General features: G+C 41.3%; 1 protein-coding gene across 4 annotated transcripts in view; it reads left to right on the top strand.

Moving 5' to 3' along the window:
* Positions 1 to 23,512, top strand: part of RAD51D (RAD51 paralog D) — a 60,531-nt gene that overhangs the window by 28,440 nt on the left and 8,579 nt on the right. For all 4 annotated transcript variants that reach the window (XM_039507288.1, XM_039507289.1, XM_039507291.1 and 1 more), the window contains one exon: positions 15,593 to 15,783. In XM_039507288.1, the coding sequence (XP_039363222.1) occupies positions 15,593 to 15,783 (191 nt within the window). The remainder of the gene's footprint in view (positions 1 to 15,592; positions 15,784 to 23,512) is intronic.

The following is a 23,512-nucleotide window of genomic DNA, read 5'->3' as shown; positions in this document are numbered from 1 at the left end:
ATTTTGACTCTTCTCTGTTCCAGCATCACACTTCCCTCAAATTTGTATTGTATCATTTTTCCTCTTCCAGTGTACAAGTGTGAAAAGAAGCACATTTCATGGATAACTAGCATCATTGCTCTTTATTTTTAACTTAAAAAATTATTTTAGAAGTTGAAGTTTAACAAAAAAACAGCTCTTCCAACCCCCCGCCCCCAAACCTGGCTTGGAGAATGTTTTGAAGATTTTTTTTTCAGCTAGATTTATAACCAACAGTGCAAGTTATTCAGTGATCTCTCTTGACTCCTGGTGTGGAAGAGGAAGTGAGCACACCAAAAAGAGTCTTTAGAGAATACGTAGTCTCATTATTATTTATTATTCATATTACTGTGTTGCCTAGGAGTCCTAATCATGGAGCAGGACCCCATTGTGCTAGACAATGTCTCCTTGGAACTCTTGTACACATCTGTATCATAGCATACACGTACGTCTTCCTGCCTCTGCTTGATCAAAGGCTTGGTTTAGTAAGCTCGGGCGATATGGATGACACGTTTCCCATTACTTTAATTACCCAGATACCTGCATTCAAGAAGGGCAGCCTTGTACTTTTCTCCCCATTCTACTGAAAATCTGTCCAAAGATTAACTGTAGGTGAACATGTAACTTATCCACCTGGATAGAAACCACCTATCATGATGAAACAATATGCACAACTATCAGAGATCTTGCAGGCCAGGAACATCAATGGAAGTAATTCAGTCTCTTGGTATCTGTAGTGAAAACCATATTAATATGGAGAAAATTCAACTTAAATGGCATATTTTACTCAAATGAGGGGGAACCTCCCCTATTTCTCCAGTAATTTAGGATGACAAAGAGACAGAATACCAGTGAGGTTAGCCAATGATGCTGAGCTTCTGTTATCCTCAAGTCTTTGGCATTTTAAAGCTATCTATCTAGGCCCTTCCTTCGCTCTCTAGTAACCAGAGAGGAACTGCATAGTTCTTCCCCTCCCTCCCTGCAGCTCCTTTCTGATCTGGGCTTCCTCCCTTTATGCTCACCACCCAGCTCCTTCCCTAGCTGGGCTTCATCATCAATTGGGCTTGGCCCACCTGTCAGATGTAACGACGTGCCTTAATTGAGTGCAGTAGCTCCAGTTAAACTTCTTAGTCCTAGTATAGGGTATATATCACATCACAGGTGCATGGTCTAGGAATCCTCCTGAACTTCTATTTGATACTAAACTCTCAAACTGAAACATTTTCCATCTCTGATTTGCTAGGAGATTACATCCTGTGGTGATCCGAATGGACTTTGAGATTGGACTGTTGCAACATGTTGTACTTGGATAGGAATCCACAGATACTAAAGAAACTCCAGCTAGTGTAGAATGTAGCAACAGGCCTTCTGACAGGCAAGTCAAGCGTAGATTGTTACTCCACTGTTGTGTTTGTGGCGTTGTCTACCAATCAAGTTTAAACACCTGATGCTGATCTTCCAGGCCCTCAGTGGGCTAGGTGTGATCTATTTCACAGATCTTCTCTTCCTCTTTTCATGATGTTTGTAATAGTTTCATTGTCCCTTAATATCAGCTGATAGAGGCTAGTTGGAACTGGAGATGGAGACTTCTTGGCAAGTGGTCAAGGTCTGTGAAACACCCTTCCCAAGGAACTGAGGATGACCATAAAACTGACTGTTCAGAACTAAATGCAAGCCTCACTCCTTTAACATAGGCTTCCCATAGGTATGTTTTACATACACAGATGCAGAGAGGGAGAACACACACTTACTTGCATTGTTATTATACCCTGATTAGGATTGGGGGAGAGGAGAATAGTTGTAAAGTGAAGTTTCTAGCCATCCTGCCTGCTCCAGGGTTTTCTCTTCTCTCCATGCTGTTCTAGATGTATGTTTTTATATATATAATTTTTTGTATGGAATAAATACCTAGATAGTATGAGCAGCAAAGAGTCCTGTGGCACCTTATAGACTAACAGACATATTGGAGCATGAGCTTTCGTGGGTGAATACCCACTTCGTTGGATGCATGTAGTGGAAATTTCCAGGGGCAGGTATAAATATGCAAGCAAGAATCAGGCTGGAGATAACGAGGTTAGTTCAATCAGGGAGGATGAGGCCCTCTTCTAGCAGCTGAGGTGTGAACACCAAGGGAGGAGAAACAGCTTTTGTAGTTGGCTAGTCTTTGTTTAATCCTGAGCTGATGGTGTCGAATTTACAGATGAACTGAAGTTCAGCAGTTTCTCTTTGAAGTCTGGTCCTGAAGTTTTTTTGCTGCTGGATGGCTACCTTTAAATCTGCTATTGTGTGTCCAGGGAGGTTGAAGTGTTCTCCTACAGGTTTTTGTATATTGCCATTCCTAATATCTGATTTGTGTCCATTTATCCTTTTCTGTAGGGACCGTCCAGTTTGGCCGATGTACATAGCAGAGGGACATTGCTGGCATATGATGGCATATATTACATTGGTGGACGTGCAGGTGAATGAACTGGTGATGGTGTGGCTGATCTGGTTAGGTCCTGTGATGGTGTCGCTGGTGTAGATATGTGGGCAGAGTTGGCATTGAGGTTTGTTGCATGGATTGGTTCCTGAGTTAGAGTTACTATGGTGCGGTGTGTAGTCACTGGTGAGAATATGCTTCAGGTTGGCGGGTTGTCTGTGGGCGAGGACTGGCCTGCCATCCCAGGCCTGTGAAAGTGTGGGATCATTTTCCAGGATGGGTTGTAGATCCCTGATGATGCGTTGGAGGGGTTTTAGTGGGGACTATATGTGATGGCCAGTGGAGTTCTGTTGGTTTCTTTCCTGGGCTTGTCGTGCAGCAGGAGCTTCTGGGTACATGTCTGGCTCTGTTGATCTGTTTCCTTATCTCCTCGTGCGGGTATCGTAGTTTTGAGAATGCTTGGTGAAGATTTTGTAGGTGTTGGTCTCTGTCTGAGAGGTTGGAGCAGATGCGGTTGTACCTCAGTGCTTGGCTGTAGACAACGGATTGTGTGGTGTGTCCGGGATGGAAACTGGAGGCATGAAGGTAGGCATAGCAGTCGGTGGGTTTTCAGTATAGGGTGGTGTTAACGTGACCATCACTTATTTACATCGTGGTGTCTAGGAAGTGGACCTCCCGTGTCGATTGGTCCAGGCTGAGGTTGATGGTGGGGTGGAAGCTGTTGAAATCGTGGTGGAATTTTTCCAGAGTCTCCTTCCCATGGGTCCAGATGATGAAGATGTCATCAATGTAGCGTAGGTAGAGAAGAGGCGTGAGTGGACGAGAGCTGAGGAAGCGTTGTTCCAGGTCAGCCATAAAAATGTTGGCATATTGTGGGGCCATGCGGGTGCCCATAGCAGTGCCACTGATCTGGAGATATATATTGTCGTCACATTTGAAATAGTTGTGTGTGAGGATAAAGGCACAGAGCTCAGCAACCAGTTGTGCTGTGGCATCATCAGGGATACTGTTCCTGACAGCTTGTATTCCATCAGTGTGTGGGATGTTTGTGTAGAGAGCCTCTACATCCATGGTGGCTAGGATGGTGTTCTCTGGAAGGTCACCAATGCATTGTAGTTTTCTCAGGAAATCAGTGGTGTCATGGAGATAGCTGGGAGTGCTGGTGGCATAGGGTCTGAGTAGAGAGTCCACATATCCAGACAGCCCTTCAGTGGGAGTGCCAGTGCCCGAGATGATGGGGCGTCGAGGATTTTCGGGTTTGTGGATCTTGGGCAGTAGAGCGCCTGGTCAGGGCTCTAAGGGTATGTTGATTTGTTCCGGTGTTAATGTAGGGAGTGTCCTGAGTAGATGGTGCAGTTTGTTAGTGTATTCCTCAGTGGGATCTGAGGGAAGTGGCCTGTAGATAGTATGGTTATATTAATATGAAAGGATATTCCACAGGAACAACTTGCATATCTTTAAAATATAAATAATTGAATAGTCTCTTTAATATGATACCTATTTGTTCCTCAGCATAGTCTAGGGGAGAGGGGAAGGGAGACCATCATTGGTAGGGCTCTACCAAATTCATGGCCATGAAAAACATGTCATGGACCGTGAAATCTGATCTTTTGTGTGCTTTTATCCTATCCTATACAGATTTCATGGGGCAGACCAGTATTTCTGGGAGTTGAAGGGGGTTGCAAAGTTATTTTAGGGAGGTGGTCTCGGTATTGCCACTCTTACTTCTGTGCTGCCTTCAGAGCTGGGCAGCTGGAAAGTAGATGATGTTGGCCGGGCACCCAGCTCTGCAGGCAGCGCCAGCAGCAGTGCAGAAGTAAGCCTAGCAGTACCACAGCCCCCCCTCCAATAACCTTACAACCTCCCTACAACTCCTTTTTTGGGTCAGGACCCCTACAGTTATGACACCATGCTATTTCAGATTTAAATAGCTGAAATAATGAAATTTGCCATTTTCAAAATCCTGTAACCGTTGTGAAAGTAGAATGAATTATATTGTAAAAATAAGAATGGATTAAAGAAATGTTGTATGTACCTTTAAGCAGAAATAAGAAATGTTGAAATACAGGTGCCAGGAAAAGAAACATTAGGCATAAACAATGGTGCTAATGGCGAAACATTAACAGAAGATGGGTAATAGTTAGTAAGGAAATAAGATATGCATGCCTAGCCCAGGTAAACTTATCTGATTCTGCTTCCTTTGTTATCTTGTTAAGTTCTCACCCTTTTATTTAGGCAATTTCTTTTGTGCTGGCAGTTTTCACCTTCCTTTATCAGTTAGGTAATTTGCATCAACACAGGCTTGGCTTTTGGATTCAAAGCCATCAGCAGAGCTCAGAGACTCTGTCTTAAAAGGGACACAATCCGCTTCCACCAGAGTTTTAATTTCTTTCCACTTTCAACTCCTGCTTACAAAACACACAGAGATCTGAAAAAGAAAACAGTCTATTGCGGCTCTTTTTGGAGCCCTAATAGGATTTTAATTCAGTAGCATATTTCATTTGTATTTCTTTTACCTCTTTTTACAATATACACTGCACATGTCCTAGGGAAAAAGCACATTCCTTCTATACTACAACTTTTTTTTTAAACATTAGCCATATCAATTTTTACATACAATGTAACTGTTTCTTTTTTCTTATAGAGTTTTCATGTACCCTTATCAAAAGTGACAGTCTGATTACACAGAGCCATTTTAAGGCTCAGTGTTTTTAACATTGCGTCTTTTTGTTTTGTGCACCTCACCTCTGCTGTTGCTTCAGAGGGGCACTGTTAAATTTTTTTTTTATTCTTTCACTACAGCTCTTATCTGCTATTGTTACCAAAAAAAAAACCACAACCAACCAAACAAAAAGACTCCAGAATCTCTCCCTATTCTCCTGATTTTGACTGCCCTATTGCAGCCATGACTTGGTTTTTATTTAATTTTTTTTTTAAATTTTATAAAGAATCAAGTTACCCCTTAAGGGTTAAATGCTAAATCCCAAACCCAAACAACACTAATTACCTGTGTCTTGCAAAAAGGTCTGTCAGTTTTGCAACTTTGAATTAAGAGTCAGAATTTTTAGCGGCATTAAAAACAAAACCAAAACCAATTTATCTTACACCTACAAAACAGGAGTTTTACAAACCAGATGTGCTGGTTTAGATTCTTAGAACTTTACATATTTTCACAGACAAATAGATACATACACATTTTCTTTTCCTTAACATTCCTTTACACTGCTTTGTTTTTACATAGCTCTCTATATATTTGGATTATTTACAGGCATTCTTTTGGAAAAGGGCCCATTTTCCCTTCAGAATGGCTGCAAAGAAACCAAGCATTCTCTCTCTTTAACATGGTCCTTTTTAACATTTTCACAAAGTTTAACTGCTTAATTCTCTCCAGCCTCCAAATTGTCAAAGTTAGACTCAGAACTCTCAGTTTGTCAGACCACTCTGTTTTATTAGCACAGCGCTCTGCTAATAACACCCAGATAATGTGAGCACCATGCAAGACACAAACTATCTTATTTATACAGATAAAAGGGTGAGAACTTAACAAGATAACAAAGGAAGCAGAATCAGAATCAGATAAGTTTACCTGGGCTAGGCATGCATATCTTATTTCCTTACCCATCTTCTGTTAATGTTTCGCCATTAGCACCATTGTTTATGCCTAATGTTTCTTTTCCTGGCACCTGTATTTCAACATTTCTTATTTCTGCTTAAAGGTACATACAACATTTCTTTAATCCATTCTTATTTTTACAATATAATTCATTCTACTTTCACACCGTGAAATTGACCAAAATGCACCGTGAATTTGTAGGGCCCTAGGCATTGGAGGTGAGTGGGAGATCTTTGGGGTGGTGGTGGTGGTGGAATGAAAGAGCTCAGAGGAGGTCAGGGAAAAAAGCAAGACTGGGTGAAATAAGCCAGTTCTATTTAAAACTGCTCAGATACCGATAACAGTATTCCTCTTTAGTATTTTTGTATGTTTTGAGTTAACTTGCTCAAAAGAACCTCACTGACTTACAAAAAATTGTCTAATTTTCCAGTTTCCAATATTTGCAGATTTCCAGGGACCCTAATAATGATTAATAGCCAGATGAGTGCTTTACTTAAACATTTCTCAATAAACAAAACACAACTTCAGGTCAGTAAAAAGTTGTTTGATTCAGATTTAAAAAAAACTAACCCTTAGTTTTCCTTTCTGCTTTTATGCATCTTTTCTTCTGTCTTCAATCAGACAAGGCTGCAATTTGGGTATTGTCCAATTCCTTCTTTATCTTGTAAAAAAAAAAATATATTATTGCACAATAGGCAGTTCTTGCAGCTTCTCAGTTTTTCACTCCTTATTACAGAAGTTTCAATGGATACCAACTGCAGATGTTTTTGGGAATGTGTGCCAGACAAACATTTCAGAGATGTGATTTAAATATTAATGCCTACCTCATTCTCTATAGAATCCAATATCAGCTTAAGTCTTCTGTTGTGTTTGGTTCTCCAATAACTTAAAATTCTACTCCCTCCTAAGTGGAAAGATTTAAAATATGTCCATTGAGGCAGCATCCTGTAATGCTTTTAGCTTTTACTAATGCCTCGTCTAAGCATAGAGTTATGCTGGTTTAACTAAAGATGCAATTTTAAACCAGATTAGTTTAAATGGATGTAACTGTGTGTGTGGATGCTCAATAAAACAAAACCCATATAACTAATTTTAAACTGATATAAGTATGTCCACACAGTTGTTTGCACCAGTTTAAATGGGTTTTAAATTTACATTAAACCAATGCAACTTCTGTATGTAGAGAAGCCCCACAATTTCAGTGCTTGCAGTAATATCTCATTTTTGAGAAATGAAATCAGTAAGGACATGTTAAAAATCACACATGCATTGAAAAAAAAATCTTACTACAAATGCATTATGTAATTAAACGTGAAAAATTTTAAAGACACAGCTTTCTTTTCACAATGTTCTTTGCTTACTGCACCACTACCTCAATATAACGCCACCTGATATAACATGAATTTGGATATGACGCGGTAAAGCAGTGCTCCGGGGGGGCGGGAGGTGGGTCTGTGCACTCTGGTGGATCAAAGCAAATTCAATATAACACAGTTTCACCTATAAAGTGGTAAGATTTTTTGGCTCCCAGAGACAGCATTATATCGAGGTAGAGGCGTATTTGCATTTCATTCAGTTTAGACAGTTTACAATATTTCTCATAGATTTTGTATGACAAGGGTGTGACCTTTTGTAACACCAGTTGATGTCATGTAACAGGTGCAAGGAAGTAATTAGTATTTTATCAACTCTCCTGTGCTTCCCACTTTGTCAAACTGGTGAAACTTGTTTTAAGACATACTATAAGAATAACAAGCCATGGAAGCCAAAGTGCAAATGTAAGCATACAAACCTTAGGCTAAATAGGATCAGAACCAAATAAAGTTAATTGGCTTACATAGGCCTTGTCTACACTACGCGGGGAAATTGATCTAAGTTACGCAACTTCAGCTACTTCAATAACGTAGCTGAAGTCGATGTACTTAGATCTACTGACTGCGGGGTCCACACTACACTATGTCAACTGGAGATGCTCTCCTGTCGACTCCCCATGCTGGTGCTTCAGTGATGGCACAGCATCGACTGTACGTCAGTCATTTGAACTGTGGGTCACAGAAGTTCAAATTCCTAGGAAAGAGTTCTGGTAGTAAGGCAAACCTGGGTTCCTCTCTCCCCCACCCCAATATTTTTAATTTTGACATTTCTGAAGAATTATGAGTGAATTTACATGCACCAAGTGAACAACATAAATCCAGTCAAGCCATCATCTGATAAACTAGATGTGAAAATGTATTGATAAAACAAAGCTTCATCTGACAGTTGAAAACCTAACAGTATTTTAAGTAATCACAGCTGAAACGTAACTGTTAGCAATCTGTTAGCAAAAGCATCATTCCCCCCCTCCCCCAATGGCCACACAACATCACAGTGAGGGAATAAGGCTAACCTAGTGTTACAATCCAATGCTGCAATACTAAAGATGGGGTGAAAATTAACGTACAGTATACATGAAGGGCTGTTTGCTGTATCATGCAATATAAAGCGGAAATCACTGAGTAGACTTTGCACTCTGATTTTATTATCAGCTCTGAGTCATTGTACTGTGTAAATCTTAGTCCATTGCTGAAGTAATATTTGCCAAAGATAAGTCACCAGGTTTTGCCAGTCACTCAGCTGGAAAGTTGCTGACTGTTTCTCATGTGGTGCAGTTATCTGAAAGCAATCTCAGGATTCTTCTTTGTATGGAGAACTTAACAGGAGCAGACTCACAGCTTGGACATGTTTTGAAATTTAAAAATATTATATTCCTTATGCCAACTCCATGTACTCTTCTTCCTTCAACCGATGCTTTTCTTTCCTTACTTTTGTACTGCTGCTCAGGAGTATATCTGTATCAGCAAAACTTGTAAGTTTAGACAAGCTCAGAGAGAAGATACCTGATACTATGGGGCTTTTGAAAGTGATAGACAAATGGGGTTACAAGATCCAGCGGCTGGAAGTAAAAATCAGCTAAGTTTTAAACTGGAAGTAAGATGCCTATTTTGAACAGAGAGGGCAATTAACAACTGAACAGATTACCAATGGATCTGGTAAATTCTCCATCGCTTGGAGTCAAAACTGGATGTCTCTGTAAAAAGTATGTGTTAGTTCAACCAGAAGTTGGTTGAGCTTCATGCAGGAATCATTGAATGAAGTTCTGTTTGTGTTATGCAGGAGGTCAGGCAGGAGGTCACAGTGGTGTCTTCTGGCCTGGAAATCTATGAAAAAACATAAGTAACTGAATTCTAAGTTTAGTTACCATATAAACAGAATAATTAAGATGAAACCTGCACCTTATCTTTGAACTATTCTGCTGCCAGCTGGTCTGTTTGTCAATGTCCCAGCAAGGGCAAATGTTCTTCACTTCCATTCTTTTCTTTTCTAGTTCACCGTGGTTTGGCGAGGCTAGGTGGTGGTGTCTTCATTAGCAAGTTATAGATCACTTTATCCCTTAGTCCACACACCAGTACAAGTAGATTTACATTTCAAGCTGGCAGTATGTTTGATTAGCTTCCTTTATTCCTTTTTGTCACGTAAACAATCTTTCATTTACTTCTAATTTTTTATCTGTATTTCAAAGATTTTTTTCACCTTTTTCATAAGAACGCTTTGAATTTTGAAAGTTGAGTGGTTTAAATTGGACATACATAAATATTGGGCATAAAACTAATTTGCCCAGGAGATTAAGTTTAACACCTTGGAATCTTAACCTATCTCTTTGTGTGTCTGACAGCGTACCTTCTTTGATGCAGTTTTTGTTAGCGTGTTAATGAATACTTAACGCTATGGGTTTACTCTGTTCCATGCCAGAGTACGGTCTGGAATATTAAAGTTTATAGAAAAATCCATCATTCTGCCCATTGGAAAAACAGGTTGATTTCATATTCAGTGGCAAGATATTGTACCAACTGTCCTAGCCAAATCATTCCTTTTCTCTAGAACTTCCTGCTCAGAGCTGCTATTGTCATTTCAATTTATAAGCTTCATTCTTTTTCCTTTGCAAAGAATATTCATCATCACGCTAATGTTTAGAAGCTAAGTGACTTGAGATGTCTTGGCAGGCAAAGGTACGATAAAAGCGTTTCTTGGCCAGCTACCAAGAGGTTACATACTACTGACCCTATATTCTAAAACTGCTGCTAAAATATCCACTTCTGCTAGCTAAAGTTACCTGAGTATAACCTTATGAGTTTTTTGCACATTGTAAGGATATTGGTCTGAATTCTGAACCACATAATCTACTAAGATGGAAACCTTAATGTGAAGCAGATCCACTTTGAACAATGTCTATGGGAGCATCATAGAATCATAGAAATGTCGGGCTGGAAGGGACCTCAAGAGGTCATCAAGGCCAGCCTCCTATGCTGAGGCAAGACCAAGTAAATCTAGATCATCCCTGACAAGTGTTTGTCCAACCCGTTCTTAAAAATCTCCAGTGATGAGGATTCCTTAGAAGCTTATTCCGGAGCTTAACTACCTTAGAGTTAGAAAATGTTTCCTACTGTCTAAACTAAATGTCTCTTGCTGCAGATTAAGTCCATTATTTCTTGTCCTGCTTTCAGTGGACATTGAGAACCGGTGATCACTGTCCTTCTTATAACAGCCCTTAATATATTTGGAGACTGTTCTCAGCCATCACCCTTCAGTCTTCTTCTCTCAAGACTCAACATGCCCAGTTTTTTAAATTTTTTCTCATAGATCAGGTTTTTTAAACCTCTTATCATTTTTGTTGCTCTCTTCTGGGCTTTCTCCAGTTTATCCACATCTTTCCTAAAATGTGGCATCCAGAATTGCATAAGAATCAGCTAAGAGTGTCTGTACTCTGGCAGCAGCGTACTGTTTGCTGGGGTGTACATCTGGCCGGCTGAAGGTTCAGAAGCAGTTTTAAAATAGTCTCATCTCTTCTCCCCTTGGAGTTTGACAGGCAGGTTCCTGAAGATGATTTTCAAATACTGCATTTTTGCTAATAGTTTTCTCCTCTGATGTCCTTTGCAGGAAAGCAACGAGGAGTCCGGTGGCACCTTAAAGACTAACAGATTTATTTGGGCATAAGCTTTTGTGGGTAAAAACACTTCTTCAGATGCATGGAGTGAAAATTACAGATACAGGCATCAATATACTGGCACATGAAGACAAGGGAGTTACCTTTCAAGTGGAGAACCAGTGCTGACAGGGCCAATTCAATCAGGGTAGATGTGGGCCTCTCCCAATAATAGATGAGGAGGTGTCAATACCAAGAGAAGGAAAATTGCTTTTGTAGTGAGCCAGCCACTCCCAGCCCCTGTTCAAGCCCAAATTAATGGTGTTAAGTTTGCAAATGAACTGTAGCTCTGCAGTTTCTCTTTGAAGTCTGTTTTTTGAAGTTTTTTTGGTTGCAGGATGGCTACTTTTCAATCTGTTGTTGAATATCCAGGGAGATCGAAGTGTTCTCCTACTGGCTTTGGTATATTACCAATCCTGATGTCTGATTTGTGTCCATTTATTCTTTTACGTAGAGACTGTCCGGTTTGGCCAATGTACAAGGCAGAGGGGCATTGCTGGCACATGATGGCATATATCACATTAGTAGATGTGTAGGTAAATGATGGTGTGGCAGTGTGGTTGGGTCCTCTGATGTTGTTGCTAGAGTAGATATGGGGACAGAGTAGGCAACGGGGTTTGTTACAGGGATTGGTTCCTGAGTTAGTGTTTCTGGGGTGTGGTGTGTAGTTGCTGGTGAGTATTTGCTTCAGGTTGGGGGGCAGTCTGTAAGCGAGGACTGGCGTGTCTCCCAAGGTCCATGCATCTAAAGCGTTTTTTTACCCACGAAAGCTTATGCCCAAATAAATCTGTTAGTCTTTAAGGTGACACCGGACTCCTCGTTGTTTTTGTCGATACAGACTAACCCGGCTACTCCTCTGATACTTTACAGGAAAGAGAAATCTCTTCCCTCCCCAACCGGCCTTCTTTGAGGGCAGCCTGTTTGTTTCTTTAAAACGCGAGAATTTTTCTTGCTGCTTATAATAATCTTGGCTTGCTACTACTAAGGTATTTGTGCATTTTCCTAATTGCAGCAAATTATATTTCTTGTGGTAAATTTGCAGCAAAATTAAACTTTTGTTGTGCTTTCTTATAATCTTACTGTCGAAATCCATAACCAATGATCACTATTTGTGTTATATTAATGGCTGTCATTTGTTCTGCAGTACGCTTACTCATTTCTCTTAAACCTGGGAAGCAGCTTCTTAAGAACCTTACAATTCAATGAACAACAGTAACTGTTAACTTTTTCATATATAGAAGCTATTCTTTCAGACTTTATCAGCTAAGCAGATTTAAGGATCTTCTGAAACTATATCCGAGTCTTATTGTCAACCTTCTGCTAACTCTAAAACAAAGCGTAGGCTTAATAACACTGAGCTCAGTCTTTGTTTCTTCTGGTTTGCTCATTCCTTCTTTGCAATATCTGAACTGGTGCAAAGTTTGAGTGAGTTGGCCTATCTTTTTAAGAAAAATAATCAGGACAAACCATAGACATTTGTATATGCTGCTAATGTGGGTGGCCTCCAGTTCACAGGAGTCCTTATGGGCTTAATGTGGCTGTAGTTTTAATCTCTTGTGGAGGTTATGAATGCTTCTTTCAGTGTTCACAAGGTTCAGATCTCAGGTCTGTAACCTTAGGATCAAATTAAGACTTTCAAAACAGTTTAGTCATGCCTTAAAATAGCAAAACTGCAAAAACGTTGAATTTCCAAAATACATAACTTCTAGCAGAAATTTAATGCTCTGAAATTAGAGTTCAGAAAAAAGCATAGGTAAATTCTGATGATTTGTATTTTATTTACAGTCTGTGCATTTATAGTCATTACCACTGTGGTTGCAGTTTAAGGCTAATACACACGATGAAGCTAAATACATTCTGTATTATGACTTTGTACCATGGAATGCTTCTGTTAGACTGTATTCCTTGAACACGAGGTGTGTTTTCTTTCTTTGGAATGAATACCATGAACACATAATATAGAATGCTGGACTGACGACGCTCCTCCACGAACATACTGGGATCTCAGACCTTACACCATGTCGATAACAATTTGTCCTGCTTTTTGTTGGTCATTAAACTTGTTTATAATTTGCCATAAAAAACATTTAAGGTTAAAACCTTTTGGTTCCAGGTTTTACACATTGAGCTGTAAACCAGTCTATATTCTTTATTAGCCTAAATGACCAGGTTATTTTTCAGTATGGTATTTATCCCCAAATATTTGCTAGATGGGATATACTGCCCCCACCCTCCGTTTCCCATTGTACTTTCCTATTTAAAAATATCTGGTCAGAAATAAAGCAGACTAGCCCCCTCAGCATATTTCAGAACAGCTTCAAATGGTGTAGTCCGGGCACTTACACAAATAGTTTATTTCTGTGGAAGTTAGAAAGAGCACGAGGTGATGTGTGTAGACATAAGCATAATAGACTAATTCAGTTAACCTGTAATATGTAAAAATAGCATACATTTGCTTTTCCATCGAAGCTGAGACGTCTAATTGCTGTTCTAAGTGTATAATTCACAGCATGACATACTGTATTAACTGTTTCTGCTGTGTCATCAAGACTCTTGTTTTCTATTTGAACATTAAAATGTGCTGAACTTGCAAGCTTACCATTGTCATGCTCAGGCATGTGTCCACTCTAGCGACAGTGCTAACTTTGATAGCCCAAATTCACCTAGACTTTGAAAGGATTAAAGAATCCAAGTAAATCTGCAGATTATTGGAACTGCACCAAACTGCACATCGGCCCCAAAGGGTTGATTGTGTGAAACGTTCAAATACTGCATGTTAGCACCTCATGCCAAACACTCCTCAGAGCTTGTATTGATTCACAGATTTTCAAAATATGGTTTAATCATGTCATAAAATGTTATGTAGTGAACATGCACTAACAGCCTAGCTAAGAACAAAGGTTGACTCCAGAGGTTTGGAAAATGGAGAAACACGGAGTGAGCTGGTGTATACCGACACTGGAAAATTTGAGGGGTGGAAGCTCGCTGTGAATCAGGGGTGTGGAGGGGCAGTGAGGGGAGCTACTGAGAGTTGGTGGGGAGCAGCTGGGAAGGGGGGTCCTGGCAGTTCCTACTGCCATTCCTCAGTGCCCAATGCTGTGTGTTCCCTCTTTCCGTTGGCAGCTGGCACCTTGTTCCCAATCCCAGTGGCTGGCGCACGTGCTCCTGTCCCTCCCCCAGGCCAGGTGCCTAGGCCAGGACCTGTGGTGGCTGGAAGGCGGGGAGAGGAGAGCAATCCTACCTGCTCCCTGGTGGTTGGCCTAGTCTGCTCTGATCTCTCCTCCAGCTTCTGTTCTTGCCTCTACCAGATATTGGGGCAGAAGTATACCTCAGCCCCCCAATATTTCCACGGTGGGGGTGCTAGCCCCCTGCTCTGCCCCCTGCTTTCCCGGTTCTGCCGCATCTGGACAGAATAGACTGAAAGATTTAAAAGAAGCTTTAAAGTATCTGTTAACTATAACACGAATGCAACAAATCCAGGGTGGGAAGCAGTGTGTATTCCTTATGCTAGTGACTGATGACACAGTATCACATGCTCTGAGTTCCCAGAGGAATGTGTCCAGGCCTATGTGCTTAGTAAATTACAAATGAGTATGTTACAAAGCACCACCACGTTTTGGGAATGTTATTGCAGACGTGGTTTTGCTCCACAAATACTGAGGAAGCATCCTCCCTCCTCTCTTTGCTCTCCCCCAACACACACGCTGTTTCCTCAAGGAGTTTAGGTAGGGGTACGTCTCTTACCACCCGGGGCCCAAGCAAATAGATATGTGGAGACATTCATTATTTCTTACCATTTAGCTCTTCTGTATTCAACTGTTTGTCTAAATAAGTGACCAGAGGTTAACACTGATTCATTGTCTTACTGAGGCAACTTACGGTAGCTGACTGTTAACGTTTCAGCTGAGTCCAAGGAGCCCTGGCACTGCCTGTTCTTGTCTATTTACAGGCCTTCAGCAGTAGCTTTATATGTGGATCCAGGTTGTAGAGGAAAACCAGCTGGGGTCTCGCTGTTGATCTTACATAAGCACCATGTGAGAGAGAACAAGAGTCTCTAATATCTTTCTGAGGGAGAAATTAACCAGTGCCCCTAAACTTTCCCTTACTCCCTGCTGCAAAGTAACTGAAAACAACTTCACTCCGTTGTAGCTACATAATGTCGTACAGATGGCTGTGCTGTGATCATAGAGCTCTGAACAATGCCCAGGCACAAGAGTGGAATTTAAACGGAATCTTCCTCCTACCCTAACAAGAGTCTCCGATAAATGGCAGTAAAGTCCATTCTGAAACTGCCCGTGCATTTTCATTAAGGGTTTAGAACATGTTGTGTGTTACAGATATGTACGTTTTTGGCATAGGCTTGCACTCGGTCAGAGAAAAGATCCAATCCCCCTGCTACTTGCTGTCAAGTAGCTTAGTGAAGAAGCATAAACATTCAGCTCATGCCTGGCCCTCACTTTGGTAGCAAACATGTGGCTTCCAGGATATTATTTAACTCATGTTTTTTTCCTCACCCTTTTAGTTATTATGTGGGCAACCTGTTGTAACTGGTTTTGTCTGGATGGACAACCTGAGGAGATGCAGCAGCGGCCGCAGCAGGGTGCCAGACCCCAGGCATATTCCAACCCGGGTTACAGCTCCTACCCGTCTCCTACAGGTTCTGAACAGAACTGCAAGGCATGTGGGGTGCACTTCGAAAATTCCTCCAGGAAGGTAAGGGGTGAATTTAGCCACTGATTTGGGCACCCGTTTGGTTTGACTTACATAAATGATCTGGGAGTCAGATTGTGTATTTACAGAATCAGTTTCAAGAGCCTGCAAAACACATAACCAAAGGAGGCCCTTGATTTAGGGACATAATGTAGAGCAGAAGACAACTTGCCCTGCTTCTTTATTTCTTAGTCACTTTCACAATTAGCTGGCACAAATGAAAACAACCAAGTTATTGTTAGCGCACAGTAGACTTGGCTGTACTAGATGCTTTAATAAAGGACAGCAAGCTACTTATAATCAGTTAAAGGGATCCCAGCTTAAAAATGTGTGGCCTACTGTTATTGCAATTACCACCTAGGATTACTGAGTTCATTTGTAGATTTACTTGGTGCATTTGACAGCAATTCATGTTATAGTCTGTTTTTCCTGGTCTTCTTGTGGGTCTTTACGCAGTAACGGGAGAAGAAAACATTTTAAAAACAGGAAACTGTCATTGCAAAATCACAATTAGGCAGGTGGTGTACCTGAAATCATCATAACTCATTATTTTCAAATTAACTAGGTTTGAAGGGGTGTGTCCCTTTAAGAAGCAGATATGGCAATAAGCAAAATCCATCATGCTTACAATGAAAAAAAGAGCCAACTCTTTAAAACATTAGTCTTCAGCTAAAAAGCCATCCCTGTTTGTAGGGAGTGAATTGCCAGTTTAACATTCATCCCTGAATTTCTGCGCTGCTTTTTGTGACAATCTTTTTGTTTTACTTGTTATCCCATTTTGTGTACCGGATCCTTGTGCATTGTAGCTGCCAAAACTATTAGTGTCACAAGATTCAAAATTAATCAGCAGCCTCTGGCCAGGGAAATGATTTGAACGGGGAAGTTCCCAGAGTGCTTTCTGAAAGTCTTTAGGAGCTGGTTAGAATCCACACTCCATGACTCAGCCAGTATCTGATCTGTACCATGTTCTCAGAGTTAGGGTGATGAATAAAGAATGGAGGCATTTGACCTGGATAAATTAAACTTTTTGAAAGCTCTATTTCAAGGTGCTGCTTCATGACATAGTCTTCAAAAAGAGCTATAAAACCTACAGTCAACTCAGCAACTGCTAAGGAGTCGTATTCATTTTGGTTCTACCCCTTTTCAGGCATTGGAAATTTTGGACTGGGAAATTCATGGAATTGGACTTTGCATTTCTGGCCACGTTTGGATGCTCATATGTGTTTGGGAGAAGATAACTCTTGATAAAGCTGTTTTACCTGTCTGCCCGTAGACATGGATATGTCTGTTTTTTGTATTGTGAGAATCTTGCCTAGCTTAAGAAACTAGTCTAAGGATTAAAATTTTGGAAATGTTTTTTTTTTTCCTAAGCAGGGTTCAGGCACATTTGTACTCAGAACTCTGTTCTGAAAGTAGGCAGTTTATCTGTGTATTGTAGTATATACCACTGCACTAGGCATCCTCTAAATCAGGGGTTCTCAAACTGGGGGTTGGGACCCCTCAGGGGGTTGCAAGGTTATTACCTGGGGGGGGTCGTGAGCTGTCAGCCTCCACCCCAAACCCCGCTATGCTTCCAACATTTATAAGGGGGTTGCACTCAGAGGCTTGCTATGTGAAAGGAGTCACCAGTACAAAAGTTTGAGAACCACTGCTCTAAATCAGGGGTCAGCAACCTTTCGGAAGTGGTGTGCCAAGTCTTCATTTATTCACTCTAATTTAAGGTTTCGCATGCCAGTAATACATTTTAACGTTTTTAGAAGGTCTCTTTCTATAAGTCTGTAATATATAACTAAACTATTGTTGTATGTAAAGTAAATAAGGTTTTTAAAATGTTTAAGAAACTTCATTTAAAATTAAATTAAAATGCAGAGCCCCCCGGACCAGTGGCCAGGACCCGGGCAGTGTGAATGCAGCTTGCATGCCGCAGGTTGCCTACCCCTGCTCTAAATATTGTCCCCTGTAAGAGAGCCTCTCTCTCTCTACAGAATACATGGCAAAAGAATTATTCAGAATCAAACTTTGACTCTTTTCCACAACAAGGAATAAAAGGTGAGGAATAGGTGATTTTTGTCAGTACAGTGAAAGATATGAACGAGATAGAGGCAGCCATAGTCCCGAGGGTGGTACATTATTGGTAATGACAAAGACTTTATCTCTTTGCAAAAATCTAATACCCAAAGAAAGGAACCCTGATTTTTTTAAATGTGTATTTTAATAGAATCCACCCTCAAAGTGATGGCCTATTAAGTCATCAATAGCATCCCATAGAGTCGGTGTCAAGTTCACTGAAGGTAGAATTGTTCATTGATTCACACAACTTGCATCCGACGAAGTGGGTATTCACCCACGAAAGCTCATGCTCCAATACGTCTGTTAGCCTATAAAGTGCCACAGGACTCTTTGCTGCTTTTACAGATCCAGACTAACACGGCTACCCCTTTGATACTTGACACTACTTGAGTTACTTATTCTGTACAGCAAGACTTCGGACTACCCACTTGCTCCATAATTTACTCAGATTTGTGCTTCTAAATAAAACCAACAAGTGTATGTAGTGTTGTGAAGATTATATTTTACTTGTTTGTTTACCAACACGTCATTTAATGTTATACAGTTTAAGGTGGTACCGCTTTAGGCCACCATCAGGGAAAGATGGAGATATGCCTATCTCATAGAACTGGGACCTTGAAAGATCACTGAGTCCAGTCCCCTGCCTTCACTAGCAGGACCAAGTACTGTCCCTGACAGATTTATTTATTTCTTTATTTTTATTTTTTTACCCCAGATCCCTAAATGGCCCCCTCAAGGTTTGAACTCACAACCCTGGGTTTAGCAGGCCAATGCTCAAACCAATTAAAGGACATGTTAGAATGTTTCCACTGCAACAGGATCACAGAAAACTCTGTATCGTATCCTATCCTAGGATGGCTGAAGCAGTTACTTTGAACTGGGATACCCAGTTAATATTTAAATCAAGCCACTTGTATATAAAACAAAATGAATATGAAAGTGAAATCCTTTCAAATTGGAGGCCACACAAATGAATGAGTTTGTTAAAAGTGAGATTCAACAGAACGTTGACCTCTAAAGAAATACATTTTTTCAGGGTATTCAACCCCTTTCTCTCTCTCTCTATATATATATATAAAAATCAGTCCTAATACATTGGAAAACTCAGATACTTGTTAAAAGGATCAGGGCAGAGAACAGTGAAGACATTTGCAATAAAGTAAGTATGGAAATTTCTTTGTATATAAAGGCATCTTATTAGATAATCACTGAAGCATCTTTAAAGGACGTTAAATTGTTCTTGGTAGTGAAAACAATCTTGTTTTCCCTATTCTCCAAGCTAACTTCTGATCCTGGCTTCCTGTTTTCACAGGATAATCATTAATTTAAGTCAGGCTTTGCTGATTTTTTTCCCTGCTGTTAGCAAGGTATGCCAGGCATATTTTGGGACAAGGTCAAGTTCTCCTTGCCTCCTCCTCTTCCGCCCCCTAACAAAGATTTAAAGTGTCTCAGACATTGGCTGACATTTTCAGGAAGACCATTTTCTCTGAAGCATACTTACTGAAAAAGCTCCAGGCAAGCTCAGGTGTAAGATATAAAACCATAGCTCTAGTTAAAGCTTGAATGTTGGCATTGACTCACTTTTATCGCAAACAAAATGAGCCAAGCGAATTGAAGAGAAATTCTATCATCTCTGGAACCCTAGTTGTTAGTGCAAACTGAACCTTTCACAATTGCCAGATATGGCAATTCCCTGCAATAGCCTTGAAAAAAACATATTGAATTACATTTAAGTATATTTGGAGTCCATTGTATTAAATGCAAAGGTTATGTATTATTCTGGGCTGGGACTATATGTCCCTTCTCTAGGGAGATGTGATGGAAGGCCGGGATGATCAAAGGAGTATACTAAACAATATATGTCAGACAAGAATGGACTTTTGGGGCAATAAATGTGAAATGAATTTCCTGGGAAGTATCTACAGAGAGGTGAATGCAAATTCTCCGCATCTAGTTATGCAAAACCACAGCCTTTTGAAGCTACGCCCTGAGGAGTGGGCCTTTATCTGCTGATCGTGAGGCCGAGATCAAAGGCGCAAGCTGTATAAAGGCAAGACCGGTTGTTCTGGTTCTGAACTGGCTGTTATGAACTTGTAATCACTGGAATAAACCCTTTGTGGGGTTTGAAGGACTGACTCCTACCAGAGACCTTGTTGGAGTTGAGGGCTGATCTCTGCTAAGCTTTTAGGATGCGTATAGGTTATTTTATTATTTTCAATATATTTTCTCTAATGCTTTCACCTTAAAAATAAACACACTTGCTTAGAAAAAGCTGTGTGATAACTTGTAACTGTTGTCAAATACAGCTCATAGTCTTCAGAGAGAAAGCGAAGCACACTGGCCTGTTGTAGGCAGTCTGATTTGCTGGGGGAACTCAGTGTAGGTAGGTAACTGTGCGGTCCTGAAAAACCCTGGTTGGGAGGGAGGGTGGACACTCATGTCTCTCAAGAGAGGTGATGACTGAGGAACTGGGAGCCTAGAGCAGGTGTGCTTGAGGAACCATGGAGGGGGAATACAGGTTCAGTTGCTCTGAACTGGGACAGTGTTATTGCTGCTGGTCCCTTGCAGAGATCAATTAGATGATGTCTTTCTTGTACTATGTCACTGAGGTATCTGAACACCTCTGCGCTCTGGAGTGTTAAATGCAGGGACATTCTAGGCAAAGGGCCCTCAGCTGTGGAATGAGGTCCCGCTAGTGTTCCTTCAGAGCCAGTCTGCCAGGTTTTAGAGTATGGTGAAAAACTCAGCTTTTCAGATATGGCTACCAGATGCTTCTAAACTAAAGCATTATTTCCTCTCTCATCTTCTCTGATGGCTAACTGGAAGAGGGAAAGTATTGGCCAGATTAGACGTTCTCCATTAATATTTGTGTAACGTATCCAGATGCCCCTGTGATGAGCGCACACACTGTAGGTTGTTAAAATAGGATAGGGATTGTTTGCTCCACTAGTCTAGACGGTGCACAGAACAGCACTCCCCATCTTTGCACTGAACAACGTTACATTGACTAGATCCCTTCAGGAATCCAGTGTCCAACAAATCAAACAAGCAGTAATATTTTATATTAACAAGTGTGTGTGTGTGTGTGGGGGGGGGAAACTCGTGAAGCTGGACAGTGTGCAGAGACAGACCTTCCTGCCAGTAACTCATCTTGTAGTTAATGGACTTGAATTACTTTTGTCCTGCATAGGAGCGATAGTCTCCTGAGACAGATTGTGTGCTTTGGTGAATAAGAATCTTGAGACGCGATTTACAATCTGTACTGATTATGTGATAACCTCAGGATAGGTATAAAGGGGTGGAGATGATTCTGATCTAGAAATATTTATGGGAGGAGGTTGTGCATCTTTCCATCGAGCCCCATTAACAGGTCTTTTTATGAAGTTCTAGAACATCGGCAGAAGTCCCACAGATGTCACTGGCCAGGGATTCAGCTGGATATTTACCCTTCAGTAGGGTAAAATGGGGGAGCAGTGATCTAGGTTGAGAGGGAGCTTATGTCAGTGAGTGTAGTAGTCATACCTCTCAAGGCATTATCCACGAGAGGAAAACATCTGAACAAATCAAGCTCAAAACCCACACCCTGAATTCAAGTTCTAGAACAGCTGACTCAGTAGTGTGAATTTGTAAATCTGCTTTCTTTGAACTTTACGCACAGTGGAATTGAAGATTTTCTCATTCACAATAAGTAATTCATAAAACAAAAAAGAGTTTTGTCTTTGGTTCAAGAGTTTCTATCTCTTGCTTTCAAGTCCAAGTTCCGATTCCTTATTGCTAAGGCTACAATTTAGTCATGCAGGGCGTGGAAGCCCCGGAATCCGTGACTTCCAGTGACCTCCATGATTTCAGCCTGCAGCACTTGGGAGCTGCAGGGTCCTGCATTGCCTGTGAGGGGCAGGGAGCTGCGGGGTAAGTGGCAGGGTCCCTGGAGCTCCAAGCCGCCACAAGTGGTAAGGGAACCCCACAGCTCCTGACCCTGGCAGGCAGCAGGGAGCCCTGCAGCTCCCGGCCCCCATGGGCAGCGAGGAACCCTGCAGCTTCTGGCCACCGCAGGCAGGGGTGGAAGCCTCAAGCCCCTGGCCATGGCGGGCACCCCTGGAGCTGTGGGCGGCGGGGGCAACCCGCAGCTCGCAGCCACTATAGGATCCCGGAGCAGGGTGGCAGGGGCAGCTTGCAGCTGCCACAGGCGGTGGGGGAACCCAGTAGCTCTTGACCGCCATGGGCGCTTGGAGCTGTTGGTAGTTGGGGGACCCTGGAGTGCGTAGCCACACGTGCAGCTTCCCCACTGCAGGCTGTATGGGAACCCGCAGATCCCCATTTTGTCACAGATAGTTTTAGTAAAAGTCACGGACAGGTAACGGCTTCCATGAATTTTTCTTTATTTCCCGTGACCTGTCTGTGATGTGACAAAATCTTAGTCTTATTGCATAACTCTAAAGAGCCTGGATGGGAGTGCAAATTTATGGTGAATTCTAAAGGAAAAAAGCCAGTGACTAAATGGATGTGGGAATCAGGGGGATTAGTAATAGAATACAAATCCAGTTCAGGTTCGTTGTGATAGAAAAAGATCTAATGGCTGATCTGTTGCATAGGCCACCAAAGTTTGGTCTCAGTCCAACCGCCAATGGATAATTGATCTTGACACAAAAAATCTCCTTCATAACTGGCAGTCTCAAGAGAAGGGCAAAGCACTGAATCAGCTTGCTGAGTCACACCCCAGACACTCTAGAGGTTGAGGCAAACCGCCAGTCTTAGGAGGGGACCGAAAGTTTGTACATTACTGTGTATGCTGTACCTATTTTGTAGAGAGGGGATGTGTCCCAAGTATGGTTGAGCTGGCACCTTTTACTAGCACTGAATCCATCCACTGACCTGGCACCTTTTACTAGCACTGAATCCATTTAAAAAGGCAGGAGAGAGGAAGGACTCAAGTGACTGTCCTAATTATGATCCTATTGTAAATACTCTCACCTGACTTTCAGAAATGCTGAACAACAGAGTTCCAGCTGTCAGCAAGAGCGGCAAGTATTCAGAACCTCTGAAAATCAAGCCCCTATGCCCAGGGTGATGAGGGTAGTAGAAAAACTTAGCTATGAACCAATAGAACTTAAACATTAAAATTAATTTTGATGCTCGAAGCCGCCGGGCTCTCAGAAGAGCTCAGATTTTCCAAAATGCTGAGCACCCAGCCGCTGTCATTGTGACATTAAAGGCCAGGTTCTCAAGCACTTACCTTGTTGCCAGTGTGCTGGGCTTCTTTGAAAACCCGGCTACTTATTTTGATGCCTAAATAGAAGCTGAATTACAGTATTTTGAAAAAACTGGCCATTGTTGTAAAACTTGTTTTGTTTTTTTTCGTGGCAGAGGCCTCCCCCAGCAGATAATTTATGCATGCTACCTGTTTAAAATTTTAAACCAGCACACAGATCTGATTTACTTTGGAAGGTCTGTTACCTTATAGGATAGATAGATCTGTTGCATTCCATCTGTGATTTACCTGGGCAGATGGGTTCAGAATAAACCATTGAAAACCGTTGCAATGTTGGTGGAATTCATTATTGTTTAAAAACATTTTTGTGATTTGTGTAACAGAATTTATCTAATTTATTTTATAAGAACTGTGTATTGAATCCAGCCACATGTCAGAAATGCTTCTTTGTTA

Source organism: Mauremys reevesii, linkage group 20 (assembly GCF_016161935.1).
Source record: "Mauremys reevesii isolate NIE-2019 linkage group 20, ASM1616193v1, whole genome shotgun sequence".
Classification (NCBI taxonomy): Eukaryota; Metazoa; Chordata; order Testudines; family Geoemydidae; genus Mauremys; species Mauremys reevesii.
Note: the sequence above shows the minus strand (reverse complement) of the source record. Positions and strands in the feature narration are given on the sequence as shown.